This window comes from Impatiens glandulifera, chromosome 4 (assembly GCF_907164915.1).
Source record: "Impatiens glandulifera chromosome 4, dImpGla2.1, whole genome shotgun sequence".
NCBI classification, from domain to species: Eukaryota; Viridiplantae; Streptophyta; class Magnoliopsida; order Ericales; family Balsaminaceae; genus Impatiens; species Impatiens glandulifera.
In genome coordinates this window covers 1925044-1945447 of record NC_061865.1, presented here as the reverse complement: position 1 = coordinate 1945447, position 20404 = coordinate 1925044, and the positions used below count along the sequence as shown (strand labels likewise).

Here is a 20404-nt window from a genome sequence, read left to right as displayed (position 1 = left end):
TGTTATATAAGAAAAATGCAAGTTAAATAAAAAAATAATAACAATTTTTGTTTATGTATAGGTAGAGTGTAATCAAGTCAAAAATATTCTTGAATACCTCGGTTAAAATTTGACTCAACTTGATTTGATCGAGCTCGAGTCGATTTCAAGTAGCATAATATATATTTATGAAGAAAGAAATTATATAATATAAAACCCTAAACATTCTTTACATATTTTATCCAAAACAAAACATTTTCATCTTTACATATATTCTGCTCCCTCTCCTCTCCCTTACCATCATAAAAGCAACTCGATCTTTAAGTAAAATATGTAATTTTAATTAATAAAATTTATGGATTTGTCGAGCTTTAATTTTCAACGAGTCGAATTTGAGTATAAATTTTAATACTCGATTGAGTTCGAGTCCGAGTATGTATAATGCAAATCAAATCGAGTCCGAATAGTATGATATTAGTTTCGACTCGTTTACACCCGTAGTCTGGGTACCCAAACTTGGTCAAGCTCACACTAGTCTGGGGTACCCAAACTTGGTCAAGCTCACACTTTAATAGTTTTGTGTTTAATTAGATAAGATAGTAAATTCTTAATTAAAGAGAACCAAATACATTAGAAATTGAAGAAAATGGTAGGAAAGCAAGTTCACACATCAGTAAGTCTGACCTTGTTTGTTTACAAGTTATATTCTGAACAAAAAAATCTCTAATTTGTTCAGAACATCTTATAATACATACCAAACAAGTCCTTAAATATTGAAATAAGTACTCTAATAAAAACAACAATAAAACATCAAATTAGCATTGAAGCATATTTCTTCTACATGCATGCATACATAAATCGATTCTTCATGGAAAAGGAAAGCCACCATTACCAAGTGATCCAGTTCCGGCGCCGGGGATCCCTCCGCCGCCAAGACCTCCCAAAGGAGCTGACCCACCACCACCACCACCACCATTAATCCCGCCGCCGTCGGCTACAATTCCGGCACCTCCTCCAAATCCGACAACGGGAAGACCATTGGCACCAATGCCGGAGTAACCCCCTATTCCTCCAAAGGATATAAGGTTCTTTTGGTCATTTAGACCCTTCAAGTTAGGGACACTCCTAGCTGCATTGGACTGCGCCATCGTGATCAGGACTACTACAAGTACGATCAGAAGAACACTCCATTTTCCGGCCATCTCTCTTTCCAATGAGGTTTACTATACATGTTATAAGGCTCTATTTAAAAGCATTAGTAGTAGTACTTGTGGTGGGGAAGGTGAAGAATATTAAATGGACTTAAATTTGTGATAAATTTTATTATTTTGAACTCAATCAATCACATTATTAATCTTCGAGTCAGGCATAATATGTTATTTTTATAATAATCTGAAATTTGTGTTTCGGAAAATACGAATATGAAGTCAATTAGGGAGTTAATGGTTTATCTTGAGAAACTACAAGTTTGATAACCTATTGAATAACATGATTTTTTTGCTTTTTTATGTAATGTTTTATTGCTACAAATTTTTTTTTTTATCATTTTTAATGTGCATTACGGCTAGGAAATTAAGCCGACCCTAGGACAATCCATTTTATAAAAAAAATAAGATTTTTAGTTAAAATTACTCATTTTTTTAGCATAAAGTATTTAACATATATAGTTATTTGTGATGAAAAATAAGAATTTTTATTTAGATATGAATTTAAATCTCACACCAACAAAATTTAAACTGAAATTTGGGCATTCATTTTTTTTTGTTCACTTTTTTCACATCACAACCATGCATGACTTTCACTTAAGATGTATGAAGGGAAACTCGTAATATTTGTTCTTTAAGAATCATTTTAATCAATTAATCTATCTTATTCGTGAAATTTATTTGAAATATCTTCTCAAAACAACTTTCCTTAAAAAGTGGACATATTATATTTTTTGCTTTGTTTCTATGATGAATCTGTTGTCCGGACATTTAATTAAATATGACTATTCAAAAGCTGCATTCATTTATTCATTGGTTGGAGGGAGTAATGAGTAGGTTTTGCCCTATTTATTTTATTATATATATATATATATATATATATATATATATATATATTTAAACACGAATTGAGTCCTTATATAAATAAATTTTAGAAGAAAAATAAATAAATAAAAGAAATACTGAATAAAGCATGCCAACATCACTTAGGTTAGGTGATAAGATCGATATTAAGAAAGACTAAGGCTTTGTTTGGATTGGGTTTTTATAAAAAACCTATAAAAAAAGTAATGATTGGTGATGATTTTGAGTAGGTGATAATTATTTTTGGTAAAACGTATTGATATATATGAATAAAATAAAAAATAATAATTTAAAATAAAAGGTATTTTGGTTAATGAAATGAGTAATGTGATTATTATAAAATAATTGATTGAAAAATTAATTTTGAATGATTTTTTAAAAAACCCAAAAAAACAAGGCCTAAGTGATTAGGTCGGCTTTTTCAAAAAAAAATTATCGGTTTCTAAAAATCGGTTTGGTTTGGTTTGGTTTGGTTTAGTTAGTCAAAAGATAATCAAATCGGTTTATTAGATCATTCTTTGAAGAATTAACAAACATATATATAACTAGCATTTAGCCCGTGCATTTGCACGATTAATAATATAAAAAATCGTGAAAAAAAATTACGGATAATATTTTTAATTTGTTAGGTTGCAAGTTCGAAACATACCTTTAGCCTTTTTAATTTTATTTTTAACCGTTTTAAATTTAAAAGTGGATCAACCCACAATCCGACCAAAATATCCAAATTAACCACAGCTCTCGACCCGGCAATCCGGACACTTTAAAAATTAAGCATCATTATATATATATATAGATTAGTTAGTTAAAAAGTTGAACTTATATTAATATTAAAACGTTCCGCGTTTATCTAATTTGGTGTTGAATTTAAAATATAAAGTCTTTGTAGTCTAGTTGGTTAAAGAGTTGTACTTGTTTTGTTAGGTTGCAAGTTCGAAATATACCTCTAGTATTTTTAATTTTATTTTTACATCATTATATATATATATATATATATATAGATTAGTTAGTTAAAAAGTTGAACTTATATTAATATTAAAACGTCTCGCGTTTATCAAATTTGGTGTTGAATTTAAAATATAAAGTCTTTGTAGCTTAGTTGGTTAAAGAGTTGTACTTGTTTTGTTAGGGTGCAAGTTCGAAACATACCTCTAGCATTTTTTATTTTATTTTTAACCGTTTTAAATTTAAAGGCGGGTCAACCCACAATCCGACCCAAGTATCCAAATTAACCACAGCTCTCGACCCGGAAATCCGGACACTTTAAAAATTAAGCATCATTATATATATATATATATATATATATATTAGTTAGTTAAAAAGTTGAACTTATATTAATATTAAAACGTCCCGCGTTTATCAAATTTGGTGTTGAATTTAAAATATAAAGTCTTTGTAGTTTAGTTGGTTAAAGAGTTGTACTTGTTTTGTTAGGTTGCAAGTTCGAAACATACCTTTAGTATTTTTAATTTTATTTTTGCATCATTATATATATATAGATTAGTTAGTTAAAAAGTTGATCTTATATTAATATTAAAACGTCCCGCGTTTATCAAATTTGGTGTTGAATTTAAAATATAAAGTCTTTGTAGCCTAGTTGGTTAAAGAGTCGTACTTGTTTTGTTAGGTTGCAAGTTCAAAACATACCTCTAGCATTTTTAATTTTATTTTTGCATATATATATATAGATTAGTTAGTTAAAAAGTTGAACTTATATTAATATTAAAACGTTCTGCGTTTATCAAATTTGGCGTTGAATTTAAAATATAAAGTCTTTGTAACCTAGTTGGTTAAAGAGTTGTACTTGTTTTGTTAGGTTGCAAGTTCGAAACATACCTCTAGCATTTTTAATTTTATTTTTAACCGTTTTAAATTTAAAGGCGGGTCAACCCACAATCCGACCCAAGTATCCAAATTAACCATAGCTCTCGACCCGGCAATCCGGACACTTTAAAAATTAAGCATTAATATATATATATATATATATATATATTATAAACTAAAGAATTAGAAAATAATAATTAAAGAAATCTTTTCAAATAAAACTCAATAGATTATGTAAATTTATTTTTAAATCATTACAAAAATACAACTATTTAACTTTAAAAAATATATTAAAATATTAATTAAATTGAGTTTAAGAAACAAAATAAAACATCAAATATACAAAATATAAATTTGAATCCTTAATCCAAAAAAATATATTTATCATTTACTACTAGACTAAATAGATATATATTTAAAATATCAAAATACTTTTATATATTTTGAACTCTGCTCTCGATTTTTCTCCCCTCTCTCTTATAAAAGAGAGGACAAAATAATCCTTAAAATTTTATTTTATTTTTATCATTTTGCCCCTTCCCTTTGAGAGAATAGGAGAGGAAGGAGAAATCAGGTGCAGCAGATGATCCTATTGGTTTGTTTACACCCATTTCAATTTCAGATAAATGATATTAAGAATTTATTTATTTAATAGGTTTGTTTACCCCATTTCAATTTCAGATAAATGATATTAAGAATTTATTTATTTATTGAGTTTATAGCCTTGACCAAATTGATTGACAGGACCAAAGAAAGTTGGTTGAGTGATTCAAAATGGCTATTAAATGTGAGGGCATTACTCATATATATGGTTGTTGGTCTCTTTTAAAAATTAAATAAATAGAATATTAAATGTGTGTACATTTTCATGAATATAATGTATTCAACAGAGAAAAGAAGAAGAGTATTTTCCATTTTAAGGGTGCCCTCTTTAAAGCCTGTTTGTTTTGTCGTTGAAAAAAACATCCCAACAAACAGACACCCCCATCCTTAATAATTTACAGGAGATTAAAGTAAATGACCTAAACTTATATTTTACACTTTTTCAAATTTGTCATATTACTAAAGGGGTTGTGAAGACTAATAATTCAATATGAAATAGAAAAAATACAACAACAAAAGTCTCAATTTCAATTACCACATAAAATTTAGAAAACTATATAAATATACTAATCCAAAATTTCTAAACATGGTACAAGCATCCTGGCCATTAAACAATCATCCCAAAATTTTATAAATAGCAAACTTAAGAATTAATTAACAAAAACCTAGTTGTGTTACATATGGTGGTAAATGGATATAGTTTCAATCAGCCAGGCAGACTCCATTTTCCGGCTTTAAAATCTTTGTAGAAACTCGACTTCTTAGAGACAATGTAGAAAACTGCAGGAAATAATCGATGGATGGATGGAAGGATTAATACTTTTAAATTGTAAGTATTGTAAACACCATTTCTGTCAGATTGTTCATCCAGATCAAGATCCAGAAACATAAGTATTTTCATATTAGGCAAATCATATACCTGGGATTCCGGGTATAACAAGTTTTGGTTCCTTCAGAATATCATTGAGTATTCTCCTTTCATTAACTCGAATCCATTTGGGTCCTCCACTACCGGGATCTGTTTTGAATGAACTAAAACTAAGGTTCTGCAGAATCTTAAATTGAAAAATAGAAGAAACTGTAGGAAATAAATTATATGAAGCATGAGAAACAAAATGGTAGTTTAAGAAGGAGGTCATCATTCAAAATACCCTTAAGAAACAACACAATCAAGAATTTCTCCTTGCAAGGGTTTAAAACATAACATGATAATCTCTTCATTAGTAGAATTAGGATTAAATAGGTTACTTGCACATAAAATTACTCACAAGAAGAAGGGGATAAAATTAGATTTAGATGAGTTTAGTTTATAAAATGAGCCTACTTGAAAACTAATATTTTGTCACAATTACGATCTCATTGAAAATAACCAAAATAAAGTGATTTATTTCTTTGTTTGGCATAAGATTTTTTTGTATCATGATCCACAATGTAATGTGATTTTTGTTACTCCATTTTATAATGTAATATTTTGCTTCATTTAGCATCAATTTTTTTTCTCGAATATGATCATATTACTTTTTGGATGATGGGTACCAAAACAGCCCAAATAAATGACGATGCGACAACAAAAAACATTATAAATACCGATAGTGTTGCCTCCATTAGTATCTGCATCATACTCATCGCCAAAGCTTTCAAGCTGGGCAGCAGGAGTCCCGTCTAAGAAATACTTAAGTAAAGCTTTTTGTGATAAGCAAGTTGCAGGTCCAACCTGATCAATTTGGGGAAATAGAAACAAAACTTGTCAGTTAAAATCTTGTGTATTTTCAGAACCATTTCAGTTTACAAGAATCTTAATGCAAAACTTTAAGACAAAAAAAGAAGGAAGTTATTTCCCACATCCATCTTAGGCCTTATTTGATGTGGGTTATATTGATTAGTTTCATATAACTCATTATCCAATCAACAATCACAACCTTCAAATCATAAACCAAAATACCCTCTATATTTAAATCCATAATGTCTTTTTACCAAAATAACCTGATTTTAAATAGCCCGCATCAAACAAGGTTATTTGAAAATAATCACTTAGTAAGTCAGATAACCCTAGATCAAGCAAAGCCTTAGATTCTCAGCGCATTGCAAATGAATTGCAAAGCCTGGTTGAAATTACAGGCCTGAGTATCAACAACCTTGCTAGAGTTCAGCTCTGATGTGACCAAAAAATGAATGAACATGAAGCTGCCCAAATTATATATCAGGAAACCAATTTAAGATATTATTTAATCGTAAATATATGTTTAAAGAGGAAAAGAAATTCCTTAACAACATTAAATGTAAAATTCCAATCTCCCTCCTTTTTCAGTTAGAACTCTAAAAAGTGCAGTTAATCAAACATTAAATCATAATGGCTTCTTCATGAAAATATGTGGTGTGTGATAATCCCACCTCATAGTAAAGTTCAATGGTTTCACGAGTGTAGGCATTTTCTTTGTCCCAAACCAATGGCAAGTTGATATCTGAAAACATGTTTGGAAGCTAAGAAATCCAAGGGATTAAAATTAAGACAACCCCCAAAGGCGATTTAGAAAAATAAAAGGTAATCACAACTCTATTGAAAAGGATATCATGTTCAGATGCATGGAGAACATGTCCGTTTCGCAGAAGTCCTCGATAATATCACTGGTCATAAATTCCGGATATAGAAGAAGAAGAGGCCAGTGCAGAACTTTGTCCTTGTCCAATCTGGGCTTTTTCAAGGCAGTGAGTTCTTGAAAGGCAGACTTTCCTATCTTCAGTTTTCGATCTCCAATGGCAGAAAGGAGGTCCTGCGTGTTTTTATTTATCTTAGTGCCAAGTAAACCCCAAATAATACATAATAGTTCCTCATTACAGCACAAATAACAGACCTTGGCGGCTGTTAAAGCCGTGGATATTTGAGTTTCACGTTGTTGATGCTCTGACAATTTGACATCAATTTGCTTTTCAAGTTTTTTTAGTTCCTCATTGTCTGGTGAGTGGGTAAGACCATTCTTGCAATATGTTTTTGCTTCTAAGAGAAGATTTAGAGACAAAGCTGCTTTAACAGCTCTATAGTATGCCTGATAAGCAAAAGATAAAACTTGAGATAAGAAATTAATGTCAAGTAAGATATAAGGAAAGGAAATGATAGAAACCTTGACATAGGTCGGGCTGAGCTTAATGGCCTCTTCAGCATCCATAAGAGCTCGTCTATAGTTCCCCATCAACAGGTTAACATGGGCTCGGTTTGAAAATAAAATACAAGTCTCGGAATCACTCAAAGCTTTCATATTTATAGCCCTAGTGTAACAGTCAATAGCATCTGAGTAATGTTTTTTACCCTTTTTCACAAAATCGTTTCCTTGTTCCTGCAATGTCAATTTCAATACAAAAACATAACTAACTAATCAATTTCTTGTTCATGATTGCAAAAACTCACACAGACATCTACCCAGAAGGCATAAAACTACCACATAAGTCAGAATGTTAACTTTCAAAACCTAGAATGTCAATTCAGTCATGAAACGAGTTCAATGGACTAAGTGATTCAAGAACAATTAGTACCAAATATAATGATCAGATATGGATAAATACATATATAAGTGTATACAGATGAACAAAAGAGAGAGGATTGGACCTTTAATTCAATTGAAGCAGACTCTTTAATAGCAGAAATAGCCTCAAGGTCTGCTTTCTCTCTTTCTGTAAGAGGTTCTGAACCGTTTTCCATCCAAAGCGCCATTCTTTGCTTTGCTTGCTGCGAGAGAAGTAAAGAGAGAAAGATAGTAAGCTTAGATTTGTTTGTCGGAGCTGGGAAGAAGAACAATGAAGAAACCTCAGACGACGGCGACGGCGAAGTTTATAGATGCTATAGAAAGATAGATAGATATATAATCCTAATAATAATATAATATATTTATTTATTTGTTATTATTATATGATGTGCTTATATTATTAGGGAAATTTGATAATATGACCCTAAAAATATGAGTATTTTGATTTTTAATCTTATTAATTAAGTTTTTGTTTTTTAATTTTTTTTTATAAATTTTTCCAATTTTATCCTCAATAACCTTTTTATGTTTTTATTTCTTTTTTCTTTTTTCTTTTTTTTTTCTTTCTTTTCTTTTTTTCTTTTCCCCGCTTTCCCCTTTTCCTTTCCCCCGACCATTGCACTCCCTTCTTCCCTTCCGTTCTTCTTCCCCGTCACCTCCCTCCCCAGGTCTTCTTCCCTTCCGTTCTTATTCCCCGTCAGCTTCCGTTTCTCCGACGCCAAGATCCGGACGTTCGCCAAGAAGCCCAACCCTTCCAGCCAGCCTCTTCGTCGATCGCCAAGCCGAACTTCCAGCCAACGACGATCGCCAAACCTTGGACGATTCTAGCCCAACGATTTGAGGTTAGTTTAGGTTTATTATTTAGGTTTATTGTTTAGATAATCTTAGTTTAGTTTAGGTTTATTGTTTGAAATGCTGAGAATGCTGAGATTGATATAGTTTGAAAGGCTGAGAATGTTTGTGAATGATTTGTGCATATTTGCTTTGCATGTTTTGCTTATTATGAATGCTAAGAATGGTATAGGGTTTTAGGGTGGTGAACATTAGGGTTTTAATTTAGGTTTAGGGCTTGGTCGTGGGGCGTAGAGATTAGGCGTGGGGGTTGGGCGTGGAAGGTGGGCGTGGGGCGTGGGTTTGGGCGTGGGGCGTAGTGCTTGGGCGTGGGGCGTGGGGGTTGGGCGTGGGGCGTGGGGAGTAGGCGTGGGGCTTGGGCGTTGGGCGTGGGGCTTGGGCGTGGGCATGGTGGTTGGGCGTGGGGCGTGGTGGTTGGGCGTGGGGCGTGGGCCTTTGGGCGTGGGGCGTGGGCCTTGGGCGTGGTCCTTGGGCGTGTGCCTTTGGGCGTGGGGCGTGGGCCTTTGGGCGTGGGGTTTGGGGTTTGGGGCGTGGGCCTTGGGCGTGGGGCGTGGGCCTTTGGGCGTGGGGTTTAGGGCTTGGGGCAACTCATGTGGCGGTCGATGCCATAACAGGGCAACATGCAAAGTAGTGATGTCTGCACCATCTACTTCAAGACAACAAGTGTCACAACCGTCACAGTTGGCCCAACCTTCACAATCTTTATCTTTGCCACATTCTCTAGACAATATTTCTTTTGGTTAAATTGTATCTTTTTGTTAAATTGTATGTTTTTGCACCAACTGAATTAGTGACTATTCCAATTGTATATGTGCAGGTGCCTTTTTTTCTGTTGTAACAGTTCTGATGTGCAGGTGCCCAAAGGCAATAAGTGGGGCGTGGGCCTTGGGCGTGGGCCTTTGGGCGTGAGGCGTGGGGCGTGGGCCTTGGGCGTGGGCGTGGGCCTTTGGGCGTGGGCCGTGGGCCTTTGGGCTTGGGCGAGGGCCTTTGGGCGTGGGGTGTGGTGGTTGGGCGTGGGGCGTGGGCGTGGTGGTTGGGCGTGGGGCGTGGGCCTTTGGGCGTGGGGCGTGGGCGTGGAATACGTAGTTGGTGAAGGATTATATCATGGAATACGTAGTTGGTGAAGGAAGTAATCCTTGGAATATTGTTGATATGATATATGTACCCTTGAACCTAACGCAGAAGCACTGGGTCCTGTGCAAGATTCATCTACAAAATTGGTGCATATATGTATATGACTGCGAACAATATGTTCCCAAAGGATGAATATGACAAATTCTTGAAACCAATGTGTGTAATGGTGCCGTACTTGCTTGAACAGGGGTTCACCACGGGCGATAAACAAAGGTTTCCACAGATCAAATTGGATGCGATGCCATATTCCATAATACCACACCTAATAGTCCCAAAGACAACCAAAAGTGGGGACTGTGGGGTTTTTACTATTATGCATTTGGAATACCTTACTGCCTCATTGGATATATCAAATGTGGTCACTGAAAATATAAATTTTTGGAGAAACAAATGGGCAGTAAGGTTATTCCATCAAATTGTAGGCCCTTGATCTAAATAGTTAATTTGTTTGCTTCAGATTTCATTCTAAAATTAGTTAATTATTGGTGTCTTTGTTAGATTCAAATGAATGAGATTTTCCAGTAAATAATATGTATAACAAAACCTTAAATTAATTCAAGTAAATAATATGTAAAACTCCAACGCCCGACCCCCACGCACCACACCCACTCCCCACGCCCAACCACCACGCCCCAAGGCCCACGCCCCACGCCCAACCACCACGCCCCACGCCCAAGGCCCACGCCCCACGCCCCAAGCCCAACCACAACGCCCACGCCCCACGCCCAAAGGCCCACGCCCCAGGCCCAACCACCACGCCCACGCCCAACCACCACGCCCCACGCCCAAACACCACTCCCCACGCCCAAAGGCCCACGCCCAAAGGCCCACGCCCCAGGCCCAACCACCACACCCCACGCCCAAAGGCCCACGCCCCACGCCCAAGGCCCACGCCCTACTTATTGCCTTTGGGCACCTGCACATCAGATCTGTTACAACAGAAAAAAGGCACCTGCACATATACCACCTGGACAAAACTACCACTTACATATATATATAAAACATCATATGGAATAGTCACTAATTCAGTTGGTGCAAAAACATACAATTTAACAAAAAGATACAATTTAACCAAAAGAAATATTGTCTAGAGAATGTGGCAAAGATGAAAATTGTGAAGGTTGGGCCAACTGTGACGGTTGTGACACTTGTTGTCTTGAAGTAGATGGTGCAGGCATCACTGCTTTGCATGTTGCCATGTTATGGCCTCGACCGTCACATGAGTTGCCCCAAGCCCCAAACCCCACGCCCAAAGGCCCACGCCCCACGCCCAAGGCCCACGCCCCACGCCCAAGGCCCACGCCCCACGCCCAAAGGCCCACGCCCCACGCCCAACCACCACGCCCACGCCCAAGGCCCACGCCCAACGCCCAACCCCCACGCCCAAGGCCCACGCCCAAGCCCCAAACCCCAAACCCCACGTCCAAAGGCCCATGCCCCACGTCCAAAGGCCCACGCCCCACGTCCAAAGGCCCACGCCCCACGCCCAAGGCCCACGCCCCACGCCCAAGGCCCACGCCCAACCACCACGCCCACGCCCAAGCCCCACGCCCAACGCCCCACGCCCAAGCCCCCACGCCCAACGCCAAAGCCCCCACGCCCCACGCCCAAGCCCTACGCCCCACGCCCACCTTCCACGCCCAACGCCCAACCCCCACGCCTAATCCCTACGCCCCACGACCAACCCCCACGCCAAGCCCTAAACCTAAATTAAAACCCTAATGTTCACCACCCTAAAACCCTATACCATTCTTAGCATTCATAATAAGCAAAACATGCAAAGCAAATATGCACAAACCATTCACAAACATTCTCAGCCTTTCAAACTATATAAATCTCAGCATTCTCAGCATTCTCAACATTTCAAACAATAAACCTAAACTAAACTAAGATTATCTAAACAATAAACCTAAATAATAAACCTAAACTAACCTCAAATCGTTGGGCTAGAATCGTCCAAGGTTTGGCGATCGTCGTTGGCTGGAAGTTCGGCTTGGCGATCGACGAAGAGGCTGGCTGGAAGGGTTGGGCTTCTTGGCGAACGTCGGCGGATCTTGGCGTCGGAGAAACGGAAGCTGACGGGGAATAAGAACGGAAGGGAAGAAGACCTGGGGAGGGAGGTGACGGGGAAGAAGAACGGAAGGGAAGAAGGGAGTGCAACGGTCGAGGGAAAGGGGAAAGCGGGGGAAAAGAAGAAAGGAAAAGAAAAGAAAAAAAAGAAAAAAAAGAAAAAGAAAAGAAAAAAGAAAAAAAATAAAAAACATAAAAAGGTTATTGAGGGTAAAATTGAAAAATTTATAAAAAAAGGTTAAAAAACAAAAACTTAATTAGTAAGGTTAAAAATCAAAATACTTAGATTTTTAGGGTCATATTATCAAATTTCCCTATTATTATGTCAAAAGGGTCTGAGTTTACTGAAAAAACTCATAACTTATTATTATTATTTTTTTAATTTACAAATAATATAAAATAAATTTAGAAAAATTAAAATTTCAATAAAAAAATATCTAACAATATTGTATTTTTTAAGACGACTAAAATACAAACGCATTTGAGTTTATCAAATTGAGTTCATGATAAGTGAGTAATATGGCAATTCAAACAAATCAATAATGAGATGTCGGAAAATCTCTAAAAATATTTTTATGAGCGACTCTAAAATAGGTTAGTAAATAACACCGAAAATATTATGTTACTTGATAATTATTCATCTATATATATATATATATTCAGAATGATAAGAAACAAATAAAAAAAATAAAAAAATAGTTATAAAAGGGCCTCAGTCCAAATTAAAGATAAATTTTAAAAAACTTTTATTGAACAAAGAGAAAAAAAATACAGATTTAACAAATAATTTCATTTGTGGTTAAGGAGAGGAATACATATAACTTGAAGTATGAGTAACAAACAATTATTCTAATTATAAAAACTAGCATGTATCCGTATGGAAATGCACGAGTAATAATATAAAAAATCGTAAAAAAATATAATGATAAAAATTTTATGGGCGGGTCAACCCATAATCCGATCCAAGTATCCATTTACTCTCACATATATCCAAATTAACCACAACTCTCGACCCGACAATTCAGACACTTTAAAAATTAAGCATCATTATATATATATATATAGATTGAAGAACTATATATTAATAAGAAACAATAGTATATACCTGATAAAAGAAAAGAGGATAGTTGTAGAGATATTATTATATTTTTTTTAATTATATATATAATAAGTTCAAAACTATAATATAGGGTTTCTCTTCTTTATAGAATATTGGTATTAGTTTGATCAACAAATGAAATCCAAGCTATTAAATAGTAAGACTCATAAAAAAATATTAAATAAGAATAATATACTATTGGGCTTGGTCACAAGAAAACAAAGTACTATTGGGCTTGACATTATATAATTCTCAAAGAATTAAGCCCAAAAGGTATATTAGGTCTTGAAAAACCCTAGTATATATATAAACAGCTCAACCCTATATACAGATTTAAGCTGAAATCGCCGCAGGTAAGAGAGAAAGAGAGAAGGGAGCAAAAATGGTGTCTGGATCAGGAGTCTGCAAGCGAGTCGTAGTGGTGGACGCCCGCCACCACATGCTCGGACGATTATCGTCCATTTTAGCCAAAGAGCTTCTCAATGGCCAAAAGGTTGTCGTCGTCCGTTGCGAAGAGATCTGTCTCTCCGGTGGTCTTGTTCGTCAGAAAATGAAATATCTTCGTTTTCTCCGTAAGCGCATGAACACTAAACCTTCTCACGGTCCCATCCATTTCCGCGCCCCTTCCAAGATCCTCTGGCGTACCATTCGTGGGTAAGATCATTAACTCAATCGAGTTCAATTGAATTACTTTACTTATTATTATGATCTTTGTATATAGGATGATCCCGCACAAGACTAAACGTGGAGCTGCTGCACTAGCGAGGTTGAAGGTTTATGAAGGAATCCCACCTCCTTATGACAAGATCAAGAGAATGGTCATCCCTGATGCTTTGAAGTGAGCTTTTTGATTGTTGATATTAGTTAAATCGATGATATGTTTTAGGGTTTTGGGCGACAATCTCAATTATATTATATGTTATGAAATTAGGGTTTTGAGGCTACAAGCTGGACACAAGTACTGTTTGTTGGGTAAACTGTCCGCAGAGGTTGGATGGAACTACCACGAAACCATTAAGGTGATTTTTGAATCTCTTCTTTACATGACACTCTAATTTGTGAGATCAAAGACAACAACTTTAGGTTTAATCTATTATGGGTTTTATTAGGAATTGGAGGAGAAGAGAAAGGAGAAATCCCAAGTTGTTTATGAGAGGAAGAAGCTTCTTGCTAAGTTGAGAATCAAGGCAGAGAAGATTGCTGAGGAAAAGCTTGGATCTCAGTTAGATATCCTTGCTCCAGTTAAATATTGATGATGATGAATTATGATATGGTTAGAAGATGGGCTAGTGAGGTTGAAGTGAGTTGTTTATCTGTTGGTCTGATATGTTTTTGTATCTTCCAAGTACTTTTAAAGATTTGGGTTTTGTTTCAGTTTTTTATTTGGTCTTTTTGGTGGAAGATCATAGCTGTTATCAAAATTGTTTTGGATATTTATTCTCATTATCAAGATTATAACTTTTTTTTGGAAGGCTGAAGATTATTGGTTATTTTAACAATTAGTTTACTTTGTTTGTTTACCCCTATTCAAGGATTGTGTTTACTTAGGAGCAAGATCAAGATGAGATAGAGTTTATGAAATTGGGATTTACCCATTTTTTGATAATTCAATTGCTGCTTGTTTGATGTTGGTTTATTTGGGAGATGTTTACAGGACCTGTTAATATGACTCATTCTTGTGCAGAATAAGAGAAAGCCATCAACATACCTTTCCTTGAATTAGGGTTTTAAACTTAGAGCTAAACTGACTGGTTTCAAGCTATGCTCTTTAAGAGAGCTAGAAGTCTTTATAACATAGTTGAATATCTAACTCTTATTTTTTGTTATTAAATATTAATATATATTAGAAATGATTACAAAAATAATGAAGAAATAACTCAAATTTTACATGAGTATTACTTGAAAGATAATAACAAAGATTAAATTATGATAACCTAGGATATGAGTTTATATAATCATCGAAATCAATAAATATATATTTGAATTAGTAGACTTCAATTTTATAGTGTGATTAGTTGCACTCTTAAATAAGCCCTAGATATAAAATAAAATTCTAACCTTTATAGAATTGAGTCTGGATCATTAAGAAATCTCAAATATTAAGTCAAATTCCTACCTGGAATATGAGATGAAAGTTTTATCATATGGAATCCCAATAAATGACTTTAAGATCCAGAATTTCTTGAATTCTCTTGCCGGGAATTATAACATTTCAAATCTGAATAGGAGATATATCAGAATAAACAGTTATATATTTCAATTAATATAATGAGATTTGAACTAATGAATACTTCTATCAGATCACCACTAAACTAAAACTACAACTGATTTGTATATATATATATATATATATATATATTGATTACTGAAGAAGGAGAGCCTATATAAATATCCCAAAACACCATCTGATCTTTCAATTTATCCAAACTCAATTCCCCATCACCTTACCTTTCCAAATCCCAACATCTACGATAAACAGGGGCTTGTTCTTCGGTTCAATCCTTGCTCCTGTAAACAATTTATTCAGCAACTTAGCAGTTAACTTTTACTAGATATGTTAAACATTTGTATCTGAATCCTTTACCAAAATATATTTGAATCTGTCTTATCTCGAGTTCTTCAGTACGTGCCCATTTGGAAACACTTTATGAATCTAGGTCTGGATTCGCATTTAGATAAGAAACCACCGTCAAGTTATGTTTCCAAATGTGGTCTCATATGATCCACGTCCAGATGAGATACCCGGATCCAGAAAGTGTTTTCAAATGGGAAAGAACATAGCTTTCATGAAGATAGGATAGGAAGAGTTAACTGATAAATTACTGAAATAATCAACAAATTAGAGAGAAGCCATATAATTTTAATCTCCCCACCAACTATGAAGGTTCCTCCTTTGGGGAGACAAGAAATTTTCTGAGTTCTTTTGCATGACTGATCATTCCACTTAAAGAGTAAACCTTGATCATTGTTCTATATGTAACTTTATCAGGCTTGCATCCTTTCTTCTCCATCATTTCCAACACCTGTTTCATCTCTGCCAAGCATCCCATCATTCCATAAGCGTCGATAAGGCAGTTGAAAAACACCAGATCAAGTGTAATGTCTGAACTCTCGATAAACCGTAAGACACCACCAATTTTATCAGCCTTTCCTGCATTCCCATATGCCCTAACAAGCGAGCAAAGTGTAATGCAGTTTGGTTTTATCCTCTCTGACTTCATCAGCCTAAACAAAAATTCCATCTGTTTCAAATCTCCACCCCTTCCGAATGCATCAATCACGATGTTGTAAGTTACTAATGTCCACGAGTAGTGATACTTCTGCATGTATTCCATCACGGCACTCATCTTCTCGTACTCTCCAACTTTTCCATAAGAGTCCAAGAGTATGTTGAACGTCTTTATGCTGGGTTGAATCCCGGAGGATTGAAACTTATCGTAGCATTTCTCCATTGTCTCTATTTGGCCACTGCCTCCAAAAGCTCGTAATGCTGAGTTCATGGTCCATGTATCTGGTTTGCATTCCCCTTCTCGGAGCATTTTAATTATGGTTGTTTCCATCTCTCCAAACCTGTCAAGAAGATTCAAATCATGACTCCACATTTCTTTTCCTTAAACAAAAGATTTTGACTACTCAATTGCAACCAAATATTGTCTAGATAGAACTAGAGTTGGATGGACCAACTCAGGCCTCAAAAACTATAATTTTCTTGAATGCACTAAGATGTTGGAAGATTCTAGAACGTGGAATGACTTGGAACTTGGAAGTTTCTAGAAGACCCTTAACATCTTGGAACATGGTCAAAGAAGTAGATCACTTTAGAAGACTCTAGAGTTGGCTTGAAGGTTCAAGGTAACTAGAACATTGAAGGCTTGTTATCGTTAAGGTTAGAGAACCTTGTAGAATGACGAAGGATCGATAATGTGGTAAATGAATCTTGGCCATGTTTGTTATGGGTTATTTAAGATTAATTTCAAATAATCCACTATCCAATCAAAATATTATTCAAATTATGAATCAAACTACCCTCAACTTTACAACAAAATTAAAAAATACTCTATTTATACCACTAATATTTTTTTTATCCAAATAACCTGATTTTCAAAAACCTACATCAAACAAGGTTATTTGGAAATAACCACTAGTTATTCAAATAACCCTAGATCAAACAAGGCCCTAGTCTTGCCACCACTCTATAGATAAGTCTATTGGTCTCCATTTGTATATACACTACTCAAACTCTCACAAATTGTAAACAGGCAAGTGTAGCAACACAGTATTCTTGCAATTTAACAATACTTCTCAAATCTCTGTATTTGGTTTGGGCGCAATTGAAGATAGAATTAGCATTGGGTTCAATACCAATAACTTGTTTGTTTGATGACTTCAAATAAGGAATTAGAATTTAAATTAAAATTCCAATGGAATTGAATGTATATGATTTTTTAAACCGAAACTACTTATGAAATACAATTTTATGATTTCCAAGGATTGAATTGTAATTCAATTCTAGTTCTTATAGAATTGGAATTCTAATTCCAATTATACACATCCAAACATAGCATAAGTCTCTTTCTAATCTCTTTAGAGTGACACATCTTGTGAGAATGCAACACCTGGTTGACGTGCTAGGGTCACGACATTATGCTTATCAACCATGAATAATTTGAGCAAATCCCAACAGCTACCATTAAACTAATCATTCATAAATGCAAATCTTCACCATCTTCATCACATTTTAATGCATACTTACTACCCTACATTTAAAGAAAGACCAATAAAGTAAAACAAAATGTACCTTCTAGCCTTTCCATATGCATCAATCAAAGTATTGTATGTAACAGTATTCGGCTTGATTCCTTGAGATTCCATATCATAAAGCAAATATTGAACTTTGTCAAAGTCGAAAACTTGCAGGCATGATTTAATAAGGATGGAATATGTATGCACATCAGGTTTGCAGTAATCCATATTCTTCATCTCTTCAAGAATAGAAAATGCCTTCTCAAATAAGCCACTCCTACTATAGGCGGATAATAGAGCAGTATAAGATTCATGATTGATGATGCACCCTTCATCAACCATATCCTGAAATAAGTCTTGAGCTCTATTTGGTTGCTTACATTTTCCAAGCATGATGATTAACTTTATGTAAATACCAGGATTTGGCCGGTACCAAAGCTGCTCTCGCAGTAACTCGAATACCTGGACAAACAGAAAATCGCCACTAAGATAGAAAGCGAAGAAGAAACATTCATATGTATGCACTGAGCCAGTAATCTTTCTTTGTCAGAAATTCCAATTTTGTTCTAATTGAGATCCTAAAATAAGAGCGAAAATTCACCACAATATTGGATTCTTTTCGTTCTTCTTCACACCTCACTCATAGTAGATACAATTACTAACGCAAAACCCGCTCCTGTAGTATGAATCCTAATTTGATGCTTTATTCATCAGGTTAGAAAATTTATCATACATCAAAACAAAGAGTAGTGTGCATTTTCATCAACAGAAACACTTCACATTCCTGTTTATTCATCTAATTGATTGCACTGAGCCAGTAATCTTTCTTTGTCAGAAATTCCAGTTTTGTTCTAATTGAGATCCTAAAATAAGAGCAAAAATTCACAACAATGTGAATTCTTTTCGTTCTTCTTCAAATCTCACTCATAGTAGATATAATTACTAACGCAAAACCTGCTCCTGTAGTATGAATCCTAATTTGATGCTTACTTCATCACGTATAAGATCCTAGTGTGCATTCCTGTTTCTTCATCTAATTCATCATCAATATAACAATAAATCTCGTATGTTCGTTTATGAATTTGACCTAAAGAAAAAGAGATTAACAGAAAATTGAAGAACCGTATACCTTGAGAGCCGATTCCCAACGCAAAGCAGTGATGCGTTCGTGCAAGGCTTCGAGGACAGTCCTTGGCAAAAGTTTCTTGGAGTTTCCAATCTTCTTCTCTATGACGGCCTTCGTGGCCTCCCTACGAAGAATTATCGATATTGCCTTTCTAGATGCAATCTTCTGGTTTCCTTGCACTCTATTATCCGTCTTCCCTGTATCGATTACTCTTGGTACTCGCTCCTTCGCCGTCCATTGAATAGTATCTTCATCTTGTCGTCGGTCGTCGGATTCATAATTGGACCGAGAACTTTGTACTGAACGGAATGTCGCCGGCTTAATGTCAAACGGATGATGATTTCCCGGCAACGGGAACGGAATACTGGAGCTAGAAAGAGTGGAAGCCATAGTAGGCCGATTTTCTATTTTTCTTACTATTCGTTAATCTATCCAACTTTCCACCATAATTACAATGGTGCCCCCATAAAGCCGTGGCTCAATACTTGCCAACACTCAATATTATTATAAATTTATTTATATTATTTTGCATTTAAAATAAGTTGTTAAACTGACAAACGGGTGGATGATGGTTCCAAATTCTGACTTCGATATGGTATATTTTGAACTTGTCAAAATTCGATCCGGTCAAATGATTCTTTCGGAAATCTAACACGAAAATTTTTGGTTTAATACATTATTTCGAATGTTGGGACGTAAACCATTTTAAAAGAGGTTTATCGGGATTTTATTTATACTTATAACTTATTTAATTTTTTGTCGCCAAAATGCGCGGGCTAATTTTTTACTCTATTTGGTACTCAGCATTCACCTCTTCCACACATTCTATAATTAATCGATACAAAACTCCGTTGTCGGAATTCAACATCCGATCGTCTGATTATCGTGTGAAACAACTTCAAGATTACTTGACAAGAATAAACGGTACAAACACGAGACTTCAAAATCATTAGTGTCGCTTATGAACGTCAATTCTCAACTTTTTCGCTCTACTTTCGCTCTCCATTGTTGAGATGTCAGAAAATTTTGGACATAATAAATATGGTGAACTCCCGACAAATAAAAGTAATAACAATCCTCATATTTGGGTTATTTTCGAAACTACTCTTTAAAAGTTTTTATATTTTATAGAATTGAATGAAATATGAATCATTGATTTTAAATCCATTTCACTAAATTTGATCCCATTAATCTGGTTGATAATGAAACGGTTGTCAAACCCTTGTTATTTTGTTAAATTTTATTTGATTAGTAACTCGTTTATATTCTATCCATCCATCCAACTTATATATATCAAATAAATTTTCTTAGTTCAAGTAGTTAAAAATGGTCTTACTTAATATGTCAAATAAATTAAATTATAGGAATAGAAAAAGAAAGAAAGAAT

General features: G+C 35.1%; 4 protein-coding genes across 4 annotated transcripts; 1 reads left to right on the top strand and 3 right to left on the bottom strand.

Annotated features, from left to right (window-relative positions):
* Positions 1 to 626: 626 nt before the first annotated feature.
* LOC124933480 (glycine-rich protein 5) lies at positions 627 to 1181 on the bottom strand. Its single transcript, XM_047473887.1, has one exon. It carries the CDS (start codon positions 1179 to 1181, stop codon positions 846 to 848), a length of 336 nt encoding a protein of 111 aa, XP_047329843.1. The 3' UTR covers positions 627 to 845.
* Positions 1182 to 4946: 3765 nt separating this feature from the next.
* Positions 4947 to 8311, bottom strand: LOC124934452 (tetratricopeptide repeat protein 4 homolog). The gene is made up of 6 exons (XM_047474990.1): positions 8077 to 8311; positions 7046 to 7807; positions 6867 to 6947; positions 6063 to 6189; positions 5395 to 5493; positions 4947 to 5255 (listed from the first exon to the last, which is right to left on the bottom strand). The coding sequence occupies exons 1-6, from the start codon at positions 8179 to 8181 to the stop codon at positions 5182 to 5184; spliced, it is 1248 nt and encodes a 415-aa protein (XP_047330946.1). The 5' UTR covers positions 8182 to 8311; the 3' UTR covers positions 4947 to 5181.
* A 5169-nt stretch (positions 8312 to 13480) lies between these two features.
* LOC124934108 (60S ribosomal protein L13a-4-like) lies at positions 13481 to 14643 on the top strand. The gene is made up of 4 exons (XM_047474583.1): positions 13481 to 13802; positions 13870 to 13986; positions 14080 to 14167; positions 14258 to 14643. Exons 1-4 carry the CDS (start codon positions 13531 to 13533, stop codon positions 14399 to 14401), a joined length of 621 nt encoding a protein of 206 aa, XP_047330539.1. The 5' UTR covers positions 13481 to 13530; the 3' UTR covers positions 14402 to 14643.
* Positions 14644 to 15711: 1068 nt separating this feature from the next.
* Positions 15712 to 19434, bottom strand: LOC124936601 (pentatricopeptide repeat-containing protein At5g48730, chloroplastic). The gene is made up of 3 exons (XM_047477114.1): positions 19021 to 19434; positions 17947 to 18353; positions 15712 to 16718 (listed from the first exon to the last, which is right to left on the bottom strand). The coding sequence occupies exons 1-3, from the start codon at positions 19405 to 19407 to the stop codon at positions 16025 to 16027; spliced, it is 1488 nt and encodes a 495-aa protein (XP_047333070.1). The 5' UTR covers positions 19408 to 19434; the 3' UTR covers positions 15712 to 16024.
* Positions 19435 to 20404: the final 970 nt, after the last annotated feature.